The 16,699-nt window shown below is 44.7% G+C and overlaps 1 protein-coding gene across 2 annotated transcripts in view; it reads right to left on the minus strand.

The window, feature by feature from the left end:
- kalrna (kalirin RhoGEF kinase a) overlaps window positions 1-16,699 on the minus strand; it is a 164,259-nt gene that overhangs the window by 123,235 nt on the left and 24,325 nt on the right. For both annotated transcript variants that reach the window (XM_074695045.1, XM_074695044.1), the window contains exons 2-3: window positions 5,958-6,032; window positions 1,040-1,154 (exon numbers count right to left, since the gene is read on the minus strand). In XM_074695045.1, coding sequence (XP_074551146.1) covers window positions 1,040-1,154; window positions 5,958-6,032 — 190 coding nt within the window. The remainder of the gene's footprint in view (window positions 1-1,039; window positions 1,155-5,957; window positions 6,033-16,699) is intronic.

Here is a 16,699-nt window from a genome sequence, read left to right on the forward strand (position 1 = left end):
GCTGCTTCCTGCTATTTTCATCTTTCTAGTTTCTTCCTGCTTGCTGCTTCCTGCTTGCTACATCTTGCTGGCTGCTTCCTGCTGGCTGCTTCCTGCTGTCTGCATCCTGCTCCCTGCTTCCTGTTTGCTGCTTCCTGCTATTTTCATCTTTCTAGTTTCATCCTGCTTGCTGCTTCCTGCTAGCTACATATTGCTGGCTGCTTTCTGCTGGCTGCTCTCTGCTGGCTGCTTTTTGCTGGCTGCTTTCTGCTGGCTGCTTCCTGCACGCTGCTTCCTGTTTGCTGCTTCCTGCTATTTTCATCTTTCTAGTTTCATCCTGCTTGCTGCTTCCTGCTAGCTACATATTGCTGGCTGCTTCCTGCTGGCTGCTTCCTGCTGGCTGCTTCCTGCTGGCTGCTTCCTGCTTGCTGCTTCCTGTTTGCTGCTTCCTGTTTGCTGCTACCTGCTCACTCCTTCTGCTATTTTCATCCTGCTTGCTCCCCCCTTCCTTCTTGCTTCTTCCTGCTCACTCAGTCCTGTGGTGGAGGGGTTGCATGGGCAAAAAATGGACCTCACTAGAAAAGGTGACCTGAGGAAACATGATCCAGGTGTTTCTTTGTAACTTCGGGGCTCAGGACCTAACTGCAGCAGCTTAATCTGAAGCCTCAGAGGGTACAGAGTCAGAGCTGCAGGTAGATCAGAGATTACACATTTATCACTAAAGCTTTGCATTCACACCCAGTCACAAAAGCTGACCCAGTCCAGGTGTCAGTCCAGTTGTGCGCCTGCTGAGCTCCTAAAAGCCTAGCTCAGCCCGATTAATGCTCTCCCTTCACTGTGAGGTTTGAGGTACAGTGTGACAGACTCAAAAGCTGTCTGTGTGCTCTGAAGCTGTCTGTGTGCTCTGAAGCTGTCTGTGTGCTCTGAAGCTGTCTGTGTGCTCTGAAGCTGTCTGTGTGCTCTGAAGCTGTCTGTGTGCTCTGAAGTTGCTGTCTCATGTGGTGTCTCTGTAGTGGTGTGTCATATATAGTGCTGGTGATACTGATGAATGTCTGTGTACCTGGGGACGGTGGACAGGTAGGTCACCAGCCTCCTTAAGTCCTCCTGCTTCATTCGATCGTGGTTACTCCGAGCAGGAAACGTCAGGATCGGTCCTCCTCTTTTATCTCGCCCACCTGAGAATGGACACAGAGAAAAAGAGCTTTAGTTTATTGTTTACTCACATTAGGGATTAGACCTTTAGCCTAAACCATATACAACATTCTCTTATTTGATCTTAAATTAAATTAACTGATTAACGAAAACAAACAAATAGACCCTGAGATGATTACAGATTAGACAAAGGGTTTTCAGTCTATGATCACTGAGTCAGTGGTAATCTGCAGATTACCGTCCTCATACTGCTCAGTGCTCTCATAAATTGTGGGGTTTGTGTTTCTAACATAAATCAAACTAAAACCATTCTGCACACATCCTTTTTCACAGAGAGGCAGAGGAGGCTGAGTGTTTGGCTGCCTTAGCAAGGTCAAGGCGAGTGTTTACATGCAGTGTGCGTGTGTGCGTGCATGTGTGCGTGAGTGTTTGTGTGTGTATGTGTGATAATGGAGGGAATATGCTGCTGTCATCTAAGGAGGAATCTTGATGACAGACATGCTCTCTCCCTCAGTGCAGTTCAATTCAAAAAGCTTTATTTGCATGACAAATGTACGTTTACATTGTCAAAGCAAGTGTGACAGGAGAAACGCACACACCGTTAAACACTGTGACGATGAGCAGCAGCAGAAGAGCAAAGACAATCAAATAAACTTTCTCTCTGTACATCTGAAATTTTACAGAATTTCAACAATTAACTTCAAAGTGTTCAACAGAATTTCAACAATTAACTTCAAAGTGTTCATGATTAGATCACAGAGTGTACAGAGTGTTTGGTATTTATATATACATTTATAGAGGAGTAGTCGAAGCCTGGACACACAGCCTCAATCACTGCGAATTAGGGTCCTCGTCCTGGTCTGTCCTTCTTCTTGGTGTTTTTTCAGTCCTCCTGATGTCCCAGCAGTGAGTAAAACTAGCTGCTCTGCTTGCACACTGCTGTTCTTCCCTGAGCTGGTCCTGGACTTTGTGGACAAAGTCTGTGTGTGTGAGATCAGTGGAAGCAGGCATCTCTGAGGTCCTGGTGCAGGGGACAGGAAGTGCAGCTCAGACTCCACCTGCAGGGGGGGCACAGTCTGTCCTATAGGGGAACCAGGTCTGTTGGTCAGGAACCAGGTTTTTCTGGCTGAGTCTGTACCTGTTCCAGGATCCCCTGAGCTGGATTTCAGTCCCAGAGCCCCTGGGAGTCAGCTGATTTTCTTTCTGTTCCTTTATAGCTTGGTTCAGGGGTGTGGGTTTCTGTTTGGTGGCTCTGCTTGTGTTTTGTGACCCGAGTCCCTGAACCAGCTGGCTGAGCAGGCCTCTGTTTCCAGCCTGTCCATGGGTGATGGCTTTTTGATAGAGGGTGCTGGGCTCACTTTCCTAAAGGCGCTCATGGAATTTGATGGTCCTCTTCTGGATTTGAAGAGTTAGAGGGTACTGCATGCAGAGTCTCAGTTTGGTCTTTATCCCGTTTTGGAAAGTCTTGGTTAATGAGTGGAGCTCAAACTTCACAGCCATAGAGAGGAATGGGCTCTACAACAGCGTTTAGTATCTGGGCCCAGATTGGTATTGGGATGTATAATCTAATGTTCTTTTTGATGGCCTCTTCTGACCTCGTCCCTCAGCTTGTTCACAGCTTTGTGTAGGTTTCCTGTGGAGCTGATGTTAAGGCCGAGGTAGGTGTAGTATTTGGCGTATTCCAGGACCTTCTCATTCAGGAGTAACTTGTGTTGGGCTGCTGAGGGCTGGCTCCTTTTAGGAATACTATTATTTTTGTTTTGGACTGGTTCCCTGTCAGCGCCCATGTCTGGGAGAACATGTAGAGAAGACAAGGGTGCTGCTGTAACCCTCCTATGGGTGGTGACAGCAGCACCAGGTCATCAGCAGACAGCAGGCATTTGATCTGTGTGTCTGAAGGCGTGATGCCTGCTGCTGCAGACTGTTAAGGTGACTCTGTCGGGTCACTGATGTGCATGTTGAAGAGGGTAAGGCTCAGACTGCTTCCCTGTCTGCCTCCCGTCCTCTGAGGGAAGGGATCAGTGTGTTCATTGCCAGTCTTAATGACCCACTTGTGTGTGTGTACACTGACTTCATAATGTCGTATGTTTTCCCTCCTGTTCCACTTTGCAGAAGTTTATACAGCAGACCCTAGTGCCAGGTTGAATCAAAGCTTTCCTAAAGTCTACAAAGCAGGAGAAGAATTTCCTTTGTTATTGCTCGCCTGTTTTTCTCCCAGGGTGCTGAGGGAAAATGTGTCTGTTAGGATTCGGTAAAAAGCCAGGTTAGGATTTGATCAAGACATTGTTTCTGTGATGGTGTGAAGGCGTTGGTTGTCCTGTCTCTTGTGCAGTCTGTGGTCTTAAGTCTTGTTTAGAGGCCCTGCTCTCTCACTTTGACCTAAAGTTACCATGTGACCCAGCGCACCAATCACAAGCCCGCCGTTGGACTCGTTAAAAATGCATGTCGTGCAGACTTCTGAGGAGGTCTAGGTCTACAGATACCCTCAGTGTTTGCTTAGCTTTCTCTGATGTGATCTGAGATGTTCTGTGGTCTCTGAAGTCTCTGGAGTGATGCTGGGAGCAGCAGGGTCTTCAGCCCCTTGTGTGCTGTAGAAGCAGTATGTAGGTGTTGATGTGGTCTGGTTCAGCCTGTCCCCCTGATAGGGCTCACATACTAGCTGTTAGCTCTCAGGTGTGTGCGTGTGTGTGTGTGTGTGTGTGTGTGTGTGTGTGTGTGTGTGTGTGTGTGTGTGTGTGTGTGTGTGTGTGTGTGTGTGTGTGTGTGTGTGTGTGTGTGTGTGTGTGTGTGGTGTGTGTGTGTGTCTATGGGGGGGGCAACACTTCATGTTTTTGCTCTCTCGGCTGGTTTTGGCACAGGGCGCCCCCCGATGCTGCCAGAGGGGGATGTTCACATCAGTCCAGTTCAGGGCGTGAGGAGCCTGTGATGGTTTTTCCTGCACGCCTTTTGTCTCAGGAGGAGAGCCAGGTCTGAACAGGTGATCTGTTCCACAGGCCCAGGGTTCACAGGATCAGGGTCAGGGTTTAGGGCTCAGAGTCTTCACCTCTGACCTTTGAGGGACTCAACCTCTCTGAATGAGCACAGATTCCGCTTAATTAAATCATCTGATCTTCACTTAGAGTTGGAGCTCTGCTATGGTTCCCTCTGATCCCTCCCATCACCTCCTGTCCTCACCTGACCCCCCTGGTCCTCTCCTGTCTCCTCCTGACAGCCTCCAGTCCTTTCCTGACCCCTCAAGTCTACTCCTGTCTCCTTCTCTACCCTCCTATCCCCTTGGGTCCACTCCTGTCTCTCTCTCCTCAGACACTCAGCATAAAATGAACAGTTTGTATTTAAACACACGCCAGAGGAGGATGAAGAACACTATCCATCCATCTTTTCTCCTTCAGCCTACCTGACTCTCTCTGTCTCTCCGTATGTTCACTCCATAGACTGTAAAAAAATGGACGTCAGCTTGCTCAGCTTGAATAAGGTTGCCACAAAAACTGTTCCCCCTGGTGACTGGCTGCAGTATAGGTAAAAAAATCTGGCTCGCCAGTCATTCATGTCATTCATGGTTGCTAGGAGCTGCCCTGTTGGTTGTGGCTGCCTGTTGCAGCAGCTCTCTCTTCTTTGTCTGTTTCTTGTCATTTTTTCATCTCTTTTCTTCATCTTTGTATTTGGAGTGAATCATTACTTTGTGTGTTTCATTTGTTGGTCATAGACACCAAACTGGTGTGTCTTCAGTGATACAGAGGCAGAGGTATAGAGGTAGGGTCAAGAAGTGAGTAGACTCTCAAAAGAAAAAAAATATATTATTTTTGTCACCTCGCTCCCCTTAGATTCTCCCAGAATCCCTCACAGTCTCTACTGCACAACTGCTACCAATGGTGGCGCCTGTGACAGGGGTATATTGGCTTCAAAACCGTGCAATGGTAAATGGCGGAGCCACACTGTCCACTCTATATACAGTCTATGGTTCACTCACGTGTAGTCCCACACTCTGTGACCAGCTCCTGCGGCAGGTCTTAACTCTTTCACTGCTTGGCAAAGCCTAACAGGACCTCAGCAGGAAGACCTGAGACACAGCAAATCCAGGGTTTGTGACCAGAGCAGCCAGGGAACATGCTAAAAGTACCTGGTGCTAACAGCTTTGTGCTAACTGCCTCATGCTAATTGCTTTGGGCTAACTGCTTTATCCTAACAACCTCGTGCTAACTGCTATGGGCTAACTGCTCGTGCTAAGTGCTGATTGCTTTGTGCTTACTACTTAATGCTTACTGCCTAGTGCTGACTGCTTTGTGCTAACAGCTTTGTGATAACTATTTTGTGCTAACTGCTAAGTGATAACTGTCTCATGCTAACTGCTTATTACTTGCTTCTTTTCGCTAACTTTTTTGAGATAACTGCTTCATGCTAAGTGCTTTGTGCTGACTGCTTTGTGCTTACTGCCTTGTGCAAACTTCTTAATGCTAACTTCTTTGTACTAAATGCCCTGGCTAACTGCTTAGTGCTCCTCTTTGTGATCCTGTAAATGACTTCACACCCGCATCCATCCTGTGTGAAGGTCCAAACACAGGCTCAGACCTCCCTATCCTCCTTCAGACCTCAGGCTAACCTCCACCTAAAACATGCAGAGGATGTGAAGAGGGAGAGATTATGGGTGACACAGATGATCAAATCAGGACAAAGTCTTGACCTGACCCCTCACAGCGCGTCTGGTCTCAGCCCTCCAATGGTTCCTGAAGTTTGCAGGGTGTTCTGAATGTGTGAGGGCACCAGTGTTAGCATATCAAACCCAGGGTCACGCTGTCTGTGAGTCCAGATCCTGTGTCCTGAAGACTCACCTGAAACAAAAGCCACCTTCTCCTTTAAGACCGGGAGAACATCAGATGCTTTAATGCCCTCAGTCCTCGACGAACCTGCAGAGAGGAGAGGGGGGTCAGAGAGAGGAGGATTAATCCACTTATCAGATCAACATTCCTCAGATAGAGACCTACACACACACACACACACACACACACACACACACACACACACACACACACACACACACACACACACACACACACACACACACACACACACACACACACACACACAGCATCACACGGTCACTCAGCCTGTACCAAACCCTGTCTTCAGTCTCAGCTGATCCAGGTGGTTTGGTGGATCAGAGGAGGTCTCTCTGCTGACAGGTGAGCACAGGAACACACACTCCTCTACATCAGTCCCTTGTTGCTGATGTCTCTCACTCTTTCTTCTCCTCTCAGCTCATCTGCTCATCTGTCTGCTATGTTAGAAAGTCCCTCCCTCTATCCATGCTTATGCTCTCTCCACCTTCTCTCCATCTCCCCCTCCCTCCCTCCCTCTGTAGAAAAACAAGCACAAATGTCCATGTCCTACAGTGCACACACACACACACACACACACACACACACACACACACACACACACACACACACACACACACACACATTCCAAGAACATTCCTCAGTAAGAGCGCTAAGTCGACAGAATCTATCTCAGGACAGAGCAAAAAAGCTCTGACAGAAAGAAAGAGAGCTGATCAGACCGCGTCCAACCAAAGAGCCAGTTCATCTGTCAAACACAGAAACGCGTTCAAAGCATGTTTATTTGCACAGACTACACATAAAAGAAAAGTGAGTGACTCTGAACCAGTCACTCTAACTTCAGGATGTGTGAGTGATGACGTGTGCAGGTTTAAAAGTGCAGTGTGTGGTGCTGCAGCATGCAGGGCTCATTTCTGACACGTGTGACCAATCAGAGCTGTTTCCACCCTGAGCCACCAGTCAGCAGCATGACGGCCTCACAGGACGGTCAGCTAAGGGATCCATGAGTGACAGCTCAGACAAACAGTGAAGGATGAGAAGCAGGCTGCTGACTCCAGGAGACATGAAGCCAGCACAGAGGAAGATGACCCTGCAGCTCTGAACGTGGGAGAGCTGAAGATCAGACTCAAACCGAGACCAGGTTCAGGACTCAGTTCTGTGACTCAGTATTAGAGTCAAACTCAGTCTTTCTCTAATACTTCCTCACCAGGGAAAGGGAAACAGGAACGTGAATGCATGCTGCTGAAGAGATGCTGGTGTCTGTTTGACTGACAGGTGGACACTGGAGGGAACCAGGGACAGAGCAAACAAAGCTGACCTTTGACCTTTCTGTCAGACAAACGCAGCAGAGTGAGAATAAAGGAGCTGAGCAGATCTAGCATGCTGTTAGCTGAATTCACCATGGAGGGATTGGTCCCTTTGACAACCTGAATGCAAAACAAGACAGGTGTCAGACAAGTAAGGCGTGTGAAAGGACAGGTGTACATAGGGATGGGTACCTTTCACATTTGAAACGATACGGTACCCAGTATGCCCGTCACCTGGCAATCGGTACCGGTACTCAATGGTACCAAGTTTCGGTACTTTTTTGTGTTTATGTGGTAAAAGATATAAATTTGTTTGATAATGAAATATAAAAAAAAATTAATTAAACAAATTTATTCTTCAATATATAACCTTGCAATGCTGTGTTCATGTCCAGCATGGAAAATCACCTACTCTTCCACTCCCTCACAGTCACAGGGATGCATTTAGGTTCCTAAACATGGTACCTTTTGGTTTTACATGAATTGATACCTGGTACTTTTGACAGAATTCAGTCAGTACCTATAAAAGTACCTAATTCAGTACCCATCCCTAGGTATACATCAGGACAGGAGTAAGACAGGACAGGTGAATGACAGGACAGGTATACCAAAGGACAGGTGTGTGCTGGTATAGTATAGTATAGTATAGTATAGTATAGTATAGTATAGTATACTATAGTATAGTATAGTATAGTATAGTTTAGTATAGTATAGTTTAGTATAGTATACTATAGTATAGTATAGTATAGTATAGTATAGTATAGTATAGTATAGTATAGTACATTATAGTATAGTATAGTATAGTATAGTATAGTACATTATAGTACAGTATAGTATAGTATAGTATAGTATAGTATAGTATAGTATAGTACATTATAGTATAGTATAGTATAGTATAGTATAGTATAGTATAGTATAGTATAGTATAGTATAGTATAGTACATTATAGTATAGTATAGTATAGTATAGTATAGTATAGTATAGTATAGTATAGTATAGTATAGTATAGTATAGTATAGTACATTATAGTATAGTATAGTATAGTATAGTATAGTATAGTATAGTATAGTATAGTATAGTACATTATAGTATAGTATAGTATAGTATAGTATAGTATAGTATAGTATAGTATAGTTGAAAGCTCATTGTATATAGACTTATTGGATAAACCTGTTTCCACCACTCAATATATATGTAGAACATCCATTGTTCAGGTTTTTTTCTACTTTCATTTAAAAGTTGCGTGTTAAGGCCCATTTCCACCAAGCGGTTTGGCTTCTCTTGGCACGGCACGCATTTTACGGCATTTTCACTGACTAATCCTTGGACAGATCCCCAAATAACTGAGATGAGCTGTCCCACTCTTTGGCACTCTTCCATAGGGGTGCCAGACTGAACCGATCCGATCTCAGAAGGTGCAGCTACAACACTGCAGACAGTTAATTGGTCGAAAGAATCATCACTTAACATGTGACAGGAGCATTTCTCCTGGTGGCCAACAGCCTTCTCTAGAACAAAGCTTGATTGTTCTTTGTATCAAAGAGCTACATGCCAATCACAGAGTGGACGAAATGCTGGATGTCTTCATCGCTGCTCTGTGTTTACTGTGTCATGTCTTTCTTCTTTGTTGGATTTATAAGCGGGGCACACTGTGTCGCACTGCTATGGCGTCACACTGTTATGTTACTGATGCGGCATCCAGCTTACATGCCACCTCTAACGAGGGGCCATGGTTGGCTGTGGAAACACAAACAGGACCAAACTTAACCGAGCCAACCTGGACCAAACCATACTGATCTAAACCGGGCAGGGCTTAAGATCTAAAGGGAAGCTGAATAAATGTTTTTAAAATGTTTTAAAAGTTAAAAAATGGCACATTTGAAAAACAGGAAAATGTTTTACTTATACTTAGGTCTGCACGATATGGCCAAAATCCAATATCTCAATATTTGTAGGCTATATCTCGATACACGATATATATCTCAATATCCTGATTTTTCCTCTAAATCACTATATTAATGTTAAATCCAACCCTTTAATGCATAAAATGACATCAGGATAATGATTGAAGCAGACCTTTTAGTTTGATTTTTAAAATTTGAAAGCAAAAAGGTGAAAATGTTTTATTATAAACCAAACTTTATGTAGTTATATATTTTTAGTTCCAGTAAAAAAATGCATTCAGATTTATTCAACTGGCTGATTATATTATATGATATGATATAATATGGTATAATATGATATTATATTATATTATTTTATATTGTCTTATAGTTTGAAAATATCGTGAACTAAAGTTGAAGATAATATTACTTTCACATCCATAAAGCAGCTACCTGGATATTGTTAGTCATGCTGTTAGCCTGGGGTCTGGTTGAACTGTATTGGATTTGGGTTTGTCTTCTGATAATATCCCAGCTTGCAGAGTGCACAGAAAAGCGAAAGTGAAAGTTAAAAACATGCCGAGTTTGTTTCTCGTTGTTGGGAGCTGGAAGAGAATCAGGGATCATACAGGCAGCAAAGCAAACCCAAATAACTAAGTACACTCTTGAAAACAAGTCCCAGGAACCCACAACGACAGCGAAAACAACGTGTAAGCGACTTTCTTCTCTCCTCTCCTAAAATCTGAACATGCATGCGCAGTAGAATTTTTCTGGGAGGGCGGGGAAGCGTGGTGCTCGATGTAAGAGGAGCACCGGCTGAACAACAGAGTGAAAGGAGCGAACCACCGAAGAAATTTACGTTGTGACGTCTGAAAACATTTATACTCGATGGTTGCGATATAGTCAATTTATACATCTCACGTGCAAAAACCCACGATACATCAAGTATATTCGGTATACCCCCCAGCCCAAACGGACAACCTATCATTGGGGTTACAGACTGTAAAATTGAAAATAAAGATCACATTTAGGAGAAAATCATGGTGGTGTTGTATTATAGCCTAGATACATTAGAAAATAACAATGAAGTAGTTTTCATAAACATCAATATGTCCTTTCCTTGACCATCAAACAATGGATCTTCAAACCACAGTGAGCCAGGCTGTGGAGGATCTGTTTGTCTTCATGTTGAGTCTGATCGGCCCAGAGAAAGAGAGAGACCAGGGTCAGCACCACATCAGCAAGATCCTCAGACTTCTTAGTTTGGTTCAGAGGAAGCAGCGTTACTCATTTCAACAAACCCACAGGAAACTGTCACACACACATAAACACATGCACACACACACACACCTGATCCCATGTCTGAGTGTAAACTGATGCTGAGTCAGACTTAGGGTCTGGGTTCTGATTGGATGTTTGTGACAGAGATCTGTCTAGATCCAGAAACGCTCACAGGGCGCTCTGAAGCCCCCACAGATGACTGGTGTTCGAGGGGAAACTGGACACAGGATCAGTGTTTGAAACTCTCTCAGCTGTTAAACCCTCTCCCCTGGTTCTGCAGACCAGCAGGAAGACATCAGGAGGGGAGGAATGGAGAGCTGCTGCAAGGGTCCCAACTTTATTTTCACTGTGTTGATAAAGTTAGCTCAGTACTTGTTCTGTGTCTCACTGTTCTGCTCTTTACTACACCTGCTGGATAACACACACACACAGTCTGCAGCAGCCCTCACATAGAGCCTTGATCATCCATCAACTGCAAAGAGAAGAGAAAAGGTGAAACTCACCAGCATCCAGCTCCATCTATTTCCACCTTTATTGATTTTCATGCAGATAAAAACTGTTGATCAAAGTCTGACTGGATGAAAACGTCAAAACTACTTCATTTTCACCTCACTGTGTAAAAACCTGACCCTGACAAGAGCAACATCTTGTCCTGCAATCCAGACATCCACAGCCAAGCTGCTGATCCCTGAGCTCCAACCGTCTGTCTCTTCACCTTCAGGTTAAATGTCTGACAGGCTGCTGCAGGAGGTGTAGATCCTCAGTCCCTGCCAGAGCCATGCTGACCCAAAGACAGCTCAGAGAGCACTGGTCTTTCCAGCACAGTAAATAACTGTATCCTCTGTTAAAGGACGAATCTGTGTGTAAATACAGAGCTCACAGTCTCAAGATGTAAAAATCACAAAGAGCTCAGAGTGTCTCTGAGTCTGGTGAATATTTACAAAGTCTCATCAAACTGTCAGTGACGGCAGTCAGAGAGATTATTTCAGTGCATTTATTCAGCACAGCTGTAAACATCATTGTGTACTTATCATCTTCAGCCAGCTCTCCTCCAGTTAAGCCATGTTTCCACCAAGCAGTCGGGTTCGGTTCGGCAGTACGGTTTGGCACAGTTTGGTACAGTTAAGCCTGATCCCGTTTGAGTGGGAACATGGCTTAACTGCAGGAGATCTGGCTGAGGATGATAAGTATGCAATGATGCTTACAGCTGTGCTGAATCAATGCACTGAAATCATCTCTCTGACTCACATGACTGCAGCAGAGGAGGCAACACGAGGACCTGCTCTGCTCATTACAGACAGCACATCAGGAGGAGGAGGAGGAGAGGGAGCTGCAGTATGAACTCTTCCTCAACATGCTGCAGCCTGCATTTCAGAGAGGCTGCTGCAGGTCTGAATCCTGAGTAAGATGGTGTCAGACAGGCAAGAAATGTTTCAGGAAATGAGGAAGGCATGAGGGGATCACTGAGGACCCTCAAGTGAGTTTATCCTCTAACGGCTCAAACAAACCCAGCTGCAGGACGTTCTGCAGGTTCAGGTGAGAGAGGACAGCAGCAGGTCATCTGTGTGTGTGTGTGTGTGTTTGTGTGTGTGTGTGTGTGTGTGTGTGTGTGTGTGTCTACAGACAGTCAGAGGAAAGCTGTCAGTTGTCTGTTATCAGCAGGCAAAGAAGAGAAGCTTTGACAGAGAGACGTCCTCTCATCAGAGTCCACAAATCTGTGTCTGAACACCTGAAAGAGGCCACGAGTGTGAGGTCTGCATCAAAGGTAAAGTCTCTGAATGTGACAGAGGAAGAAACACACTAAAGCTGAGGCAGCAGGTGAGCTCAGGTGAGTGTGACTGCAGTAAATTGGTTCATTAGATGAAGGTTTCAGATTCCTGCATCTGCTTCCCATTGAAAAGACCAACACCTGAGCCGCACACCGCTGAATTTATTTTAACCCCGAAATGCTGAGGCAAACACACATACACACACACACACACACACACACACACACACACACACACACACACAGGACACATGTTGAACACGGTCTCCTCCTCACGCTCAGCTCGGTCAGCTCAAAGCTCCAGTTCACTGACCAGCTCGCTGCAGCTTTTCTTCCTTTCTTGGCTCGTCTTCCTCTCTGCTCTCCTTTAAACACACACCTTTGATCCAGCATGTGTTTTCTCCATCACACACTCACACACACTCTTGCACTCACTGAGTGTATGTTTGTACAGTAGCAATACACCAGTGATTACAGGAGCATATGGCTGTTTAACACAGCAGACAGAATATCTCGAGGCCATTCAATTGACTAGACACACATGCTCACACACACAAACACACACACACACACACACATACACAGAACAGAGAGACAGATCGTAGGAGCCAAAGAGAATAAAAATCAAATCCACACACAGAGGAAAACCTTAGTGCTTCTACAGTCAGTAGCTTCTGTGTGTGTGTGTGTGTGTGTGTGTGTGTGTGTGTGTGTGTGTGTGTGTGTGTGTGTGTGTGTGTGTGTGTGTGTGTGTGTGTGTGTGTGTGTTTGTGTGGATCAGGACCCACAGAAACCCACAGTCCATGTTGGTGATAGAGCCCGACCGATATGGGATTTTTGGGGCCGATGCCGATGCTGATACTGAGGGCAAAAAAAAGCCGATATCCGATATATCGGCCGATATCTGATATATCGACCAATATCCGATATAATGGCTGATATACATAATAAATTCATCGATATACACAGTACACATACTGTATATAAACACAAATTATTATAATACCCATTTGATTCAAGACAGAGACAAAACACTATTAAATTAAGACAAGGAACTTTAATTAAAAAACTGTCAACATAAGAACTGTAGTTTAAACCAATGATAAATAAGAACAAGCTGTAAACACAATAATAAATAAATAAGTCAAACTTTAAACACAGTAAGTAGAAAGAAAGTCAAACTGTAAACACGCAATGATAAATAAAAAAGTCAAACTTTAAACACAATTATGAATTTTTAAAAAGAAGTCAAACTGTAAACACACAATGATTAATAGGAAAAATTAAACTGGAAACGCAATGATAAATAAGGCAAATTTGTGCGAACAAACTAGTGCAAACTGTATTTTAAGAGTATAATAAAAATAAATATTCAAAAATAAAGTTTTCAAACTGTAAACATGTAAACAGTTGCATAATGCATATATCGTTTCACAAAGATGCAACTTACACGACGTTTAAACGCCGTATTATAGTCTTACATTAGATTATGGCGGACGTGTGAATTAACAGTAGCATTTATCTCTGTTTATCTCGCAGAAAAACAACTTACACGACGTTAAAACGCCGTATTATACTCTTGTATTAGACAATGGTGGACGTGTGAATTAACAGTAGCTCTTATCTCCGTTCATCTCACAAAAGGTGCAACTTACACGACGTTAAAACGCCGTTCTATAGTCTTACTGTAGATTATGGTGAACGTGTGACTTAACAGTAGCATTTATCTCTGTTCGTCTCACAAAAGATACAACTTACATGGCGTTAATCATTGTTACACACTCTTTAAAACTTACGTGAAAAAACCTTGAATGCTCTTCCCGGCATGTCTTAACAGTGTGTTTTTGTCATGGAGCACTAAAGTGTAGAGTTACATTGTTTTGAAAAGTCACAGCTGACGATGGAGTAATTTAAGTTTTTGCCGTCCTCTCCTGTAGCAGACTGAGAGTGAATGGGGGAGACGAGCGGCTGCAAAGCATGGTCTGCGTGTGAGGGGGAGGGGCCGGGCACTCGGGCATTGTGCAGCCCAACACACAGACTCACAGGAGCAGGAGTGACAGGAGCAGGAGCGACAGAATTTCCGCGGAGCAAAATTTTTATAATCGGCTACATTTTGGCCGATGTTGATTATTCTGTGACAGGCTATAATCGGCCCGATTAATCGGCCCGCCGATTAATCGGTCGGGCTCTAGTTGGTGACAGTAAGCTCAAGCTGATGCTCTCTATGAGGGTGAGTGAGAAAAATATGGAAGGAAAGTAGTTACAAAAAAAGTGAGGAAAGGAGTAAGGAGAGGAGCAAGGAAAGGAGTGAGGAAAGGAGCAAGGACAGGAGTGAGGAAAATATTAAGGAAAGGAGTGAGGAAAGGGTCGAGGAAAGGAGTTAGGAAAGGATGAGAAAAAGGAGTGAGGAAAGAAGTTACAAAAAAAGTGAGAAAATGAGTCAGGAAACTAGTGTTGGAAAGGAGTGAGGAAAGATGTAAGGGAAGGAGTAAGGAAAGGATGAGAAAAAGAGTGAGGAAAGGAGTGAGAAAAGGCACAAGGAAAGGATGAGAAAAGGAGCGAGTTAAGGAGTGAGAAAAGGCATTAGGAAAGAATGAGACAAGGAGTGAGGAAAGGAGTAAGGAAAGGAGTGAGAAAAGGAGTGAGGAAATTATTAAGGAAAGGAGTGAGGAAAGGGTCGAGGAAAGGAGTTAGGAAAGGATGAGAAAAGGAGTGAGGAAAGGAGTGAGAAAAGGCACAAGGAAAGGATGAGAAAAGGAGTGAGTTAAGGAGTGAGAAAAGGAGTAAGAAAAGGAATTACAAAAAAGTGAGAAAAGGATTAAGGAAACTAGTGTGGGAAAGGAGTGAGGAAAGGGTTGAGATAAGCAGTGAGGAAAGGAGTAAGGAAAGGAGTGAGGAAAGGAGTGAGAAAAGGAGTAAGGAAACTAGTGTGGGAAAGGAGTCGGGAAAGGAGTTACAAAAAAAAGTGAGAAATGGAGAAAGAGAACTTGTGTGGGAACGGAGTGATGAAAGGAGTGAGAAAAGGCGTAAGGAAAGAATGAGAAAAGGAGTGAGGAAAGGAGTAAGGAAAGGATGAGAAAAGGAGTGAGGAAACGAGTAAGGAAATGAGTGAGGAAAGGAGCAAGGATAAAAGTGAGGAGAGGAGTAAGAAAAGGCATAAGGAAAGAATGAGAAAAGGAGTGAGGAAAGGAGTAAGGAAAGGAGTTAGAAAAGGTGTGAGGAAAGGAGTAAGGAAAGGAGTGAGGAAAGGAGTAAGGAAAGGAGTGAGAAAAGGAGTGAGGAATGGAGTGAGGAAAGGAGTGAGGAAAGGGGTGAGAACCAGACGCACTCAGACCATAGTCTGCTCTCAGGAACACACAGACAGTAGTGTGTTCTGTTCCTCTTTTCTCACAGCAAGGTCACACTCTCAGGAAGTGATGTCACTGCAAGCAGAGTGGTTGAGATTCACTTTGTCTCTTTATTTGACAGGGGAAGGTCACAGTCAGCCCCCCCCAACACACACACACACACACACACACACACACACACACACACACACACACACACACTCACAGGGAGACAGAGCTGGTGTTTCCAGACGTGTGGATGTAAAGGTCAACATGCTCTCCTGCTGCAGCCATTAACACAGCTGACCGCGCTTTCTTCACCCTCCATCTCAGAGACCGACCTGGTTCCATCCTAAATTCAGCTGACAGAGCACTGTCTGACGAGTGTCTGAGCATGTCCGAGCACGTCTGAGCGGGTCCGAGCACGTCTGAGCGGGTCTGAGCATGTCTGAGCGGGTCTTACTGTGTGGGTAAACTCCTTGTGGGTCAGAGTGAAGTACCTCTGAGGAACCCTGACTTTCTCCCCACTAGCTCCCTTTCAGGTCAGGTCATGAAGACAGGTGTACCTGTGGAAACCTGATGCTACACTTTACCCACGATGCACTGTGAGACAGGCCGTTAGACTCCTCCTATATGTTCTGTTCACGTAGTTTCCTGTGAGCAGACAGTAAAGGTGACACTGAGGAGGCACAGACAGCCAGCAGACATATCAAGATGAATAAATCTACACACACACACACACACACACACAAAGTGTGTGTGTGTGTGTGAGAGAGAGAGAGAGTGTGTTTGAGAGCGAGAGCGCTCCACTGAATACTTTGAATAATGACCAGCTAAGCAAAGCCCCATGCAAAACCAAACTGCCGTGAGAGGTAACATTAACACACAAACAGACACACACACACACACACACACACACACACACACACACACACACACACACACACACACACACACACACACACACACACACACACACACACACACACACACACACACACACACACAACAGGTGAGGCTGTCTGCACCCTAACAGCTGGCCCTCAGCTGTCATACTTAGAGACACACTCCATCCATCTTTTGATGCTTAGCTAACGTGCTGAATAGTGTGACTCTGCAGTGTTTTTTCATCTGATCGAAGCATCTCTGGCGGTGTTCAGTCAGTGTTTAC

This window comes from Halichoeres trimaculatus, unplaced genomic scaffold (assembly GCF_033239565.1).
Source record: "Halichoeres trimaculatus isolate MK-OKI-2021-1 unplaced genomic scaffold, fHalTri1.1 fHalTri1_scaffold_19, whole genome shotgun sequence".
NCBI classification, from domain to species: domain Eukaryota; kingdom Metazoa; phylum Chordata; class Actinopteri; order Labriformes; family Labridae; genus Halichoeres; species Halichoeres trimaculatus.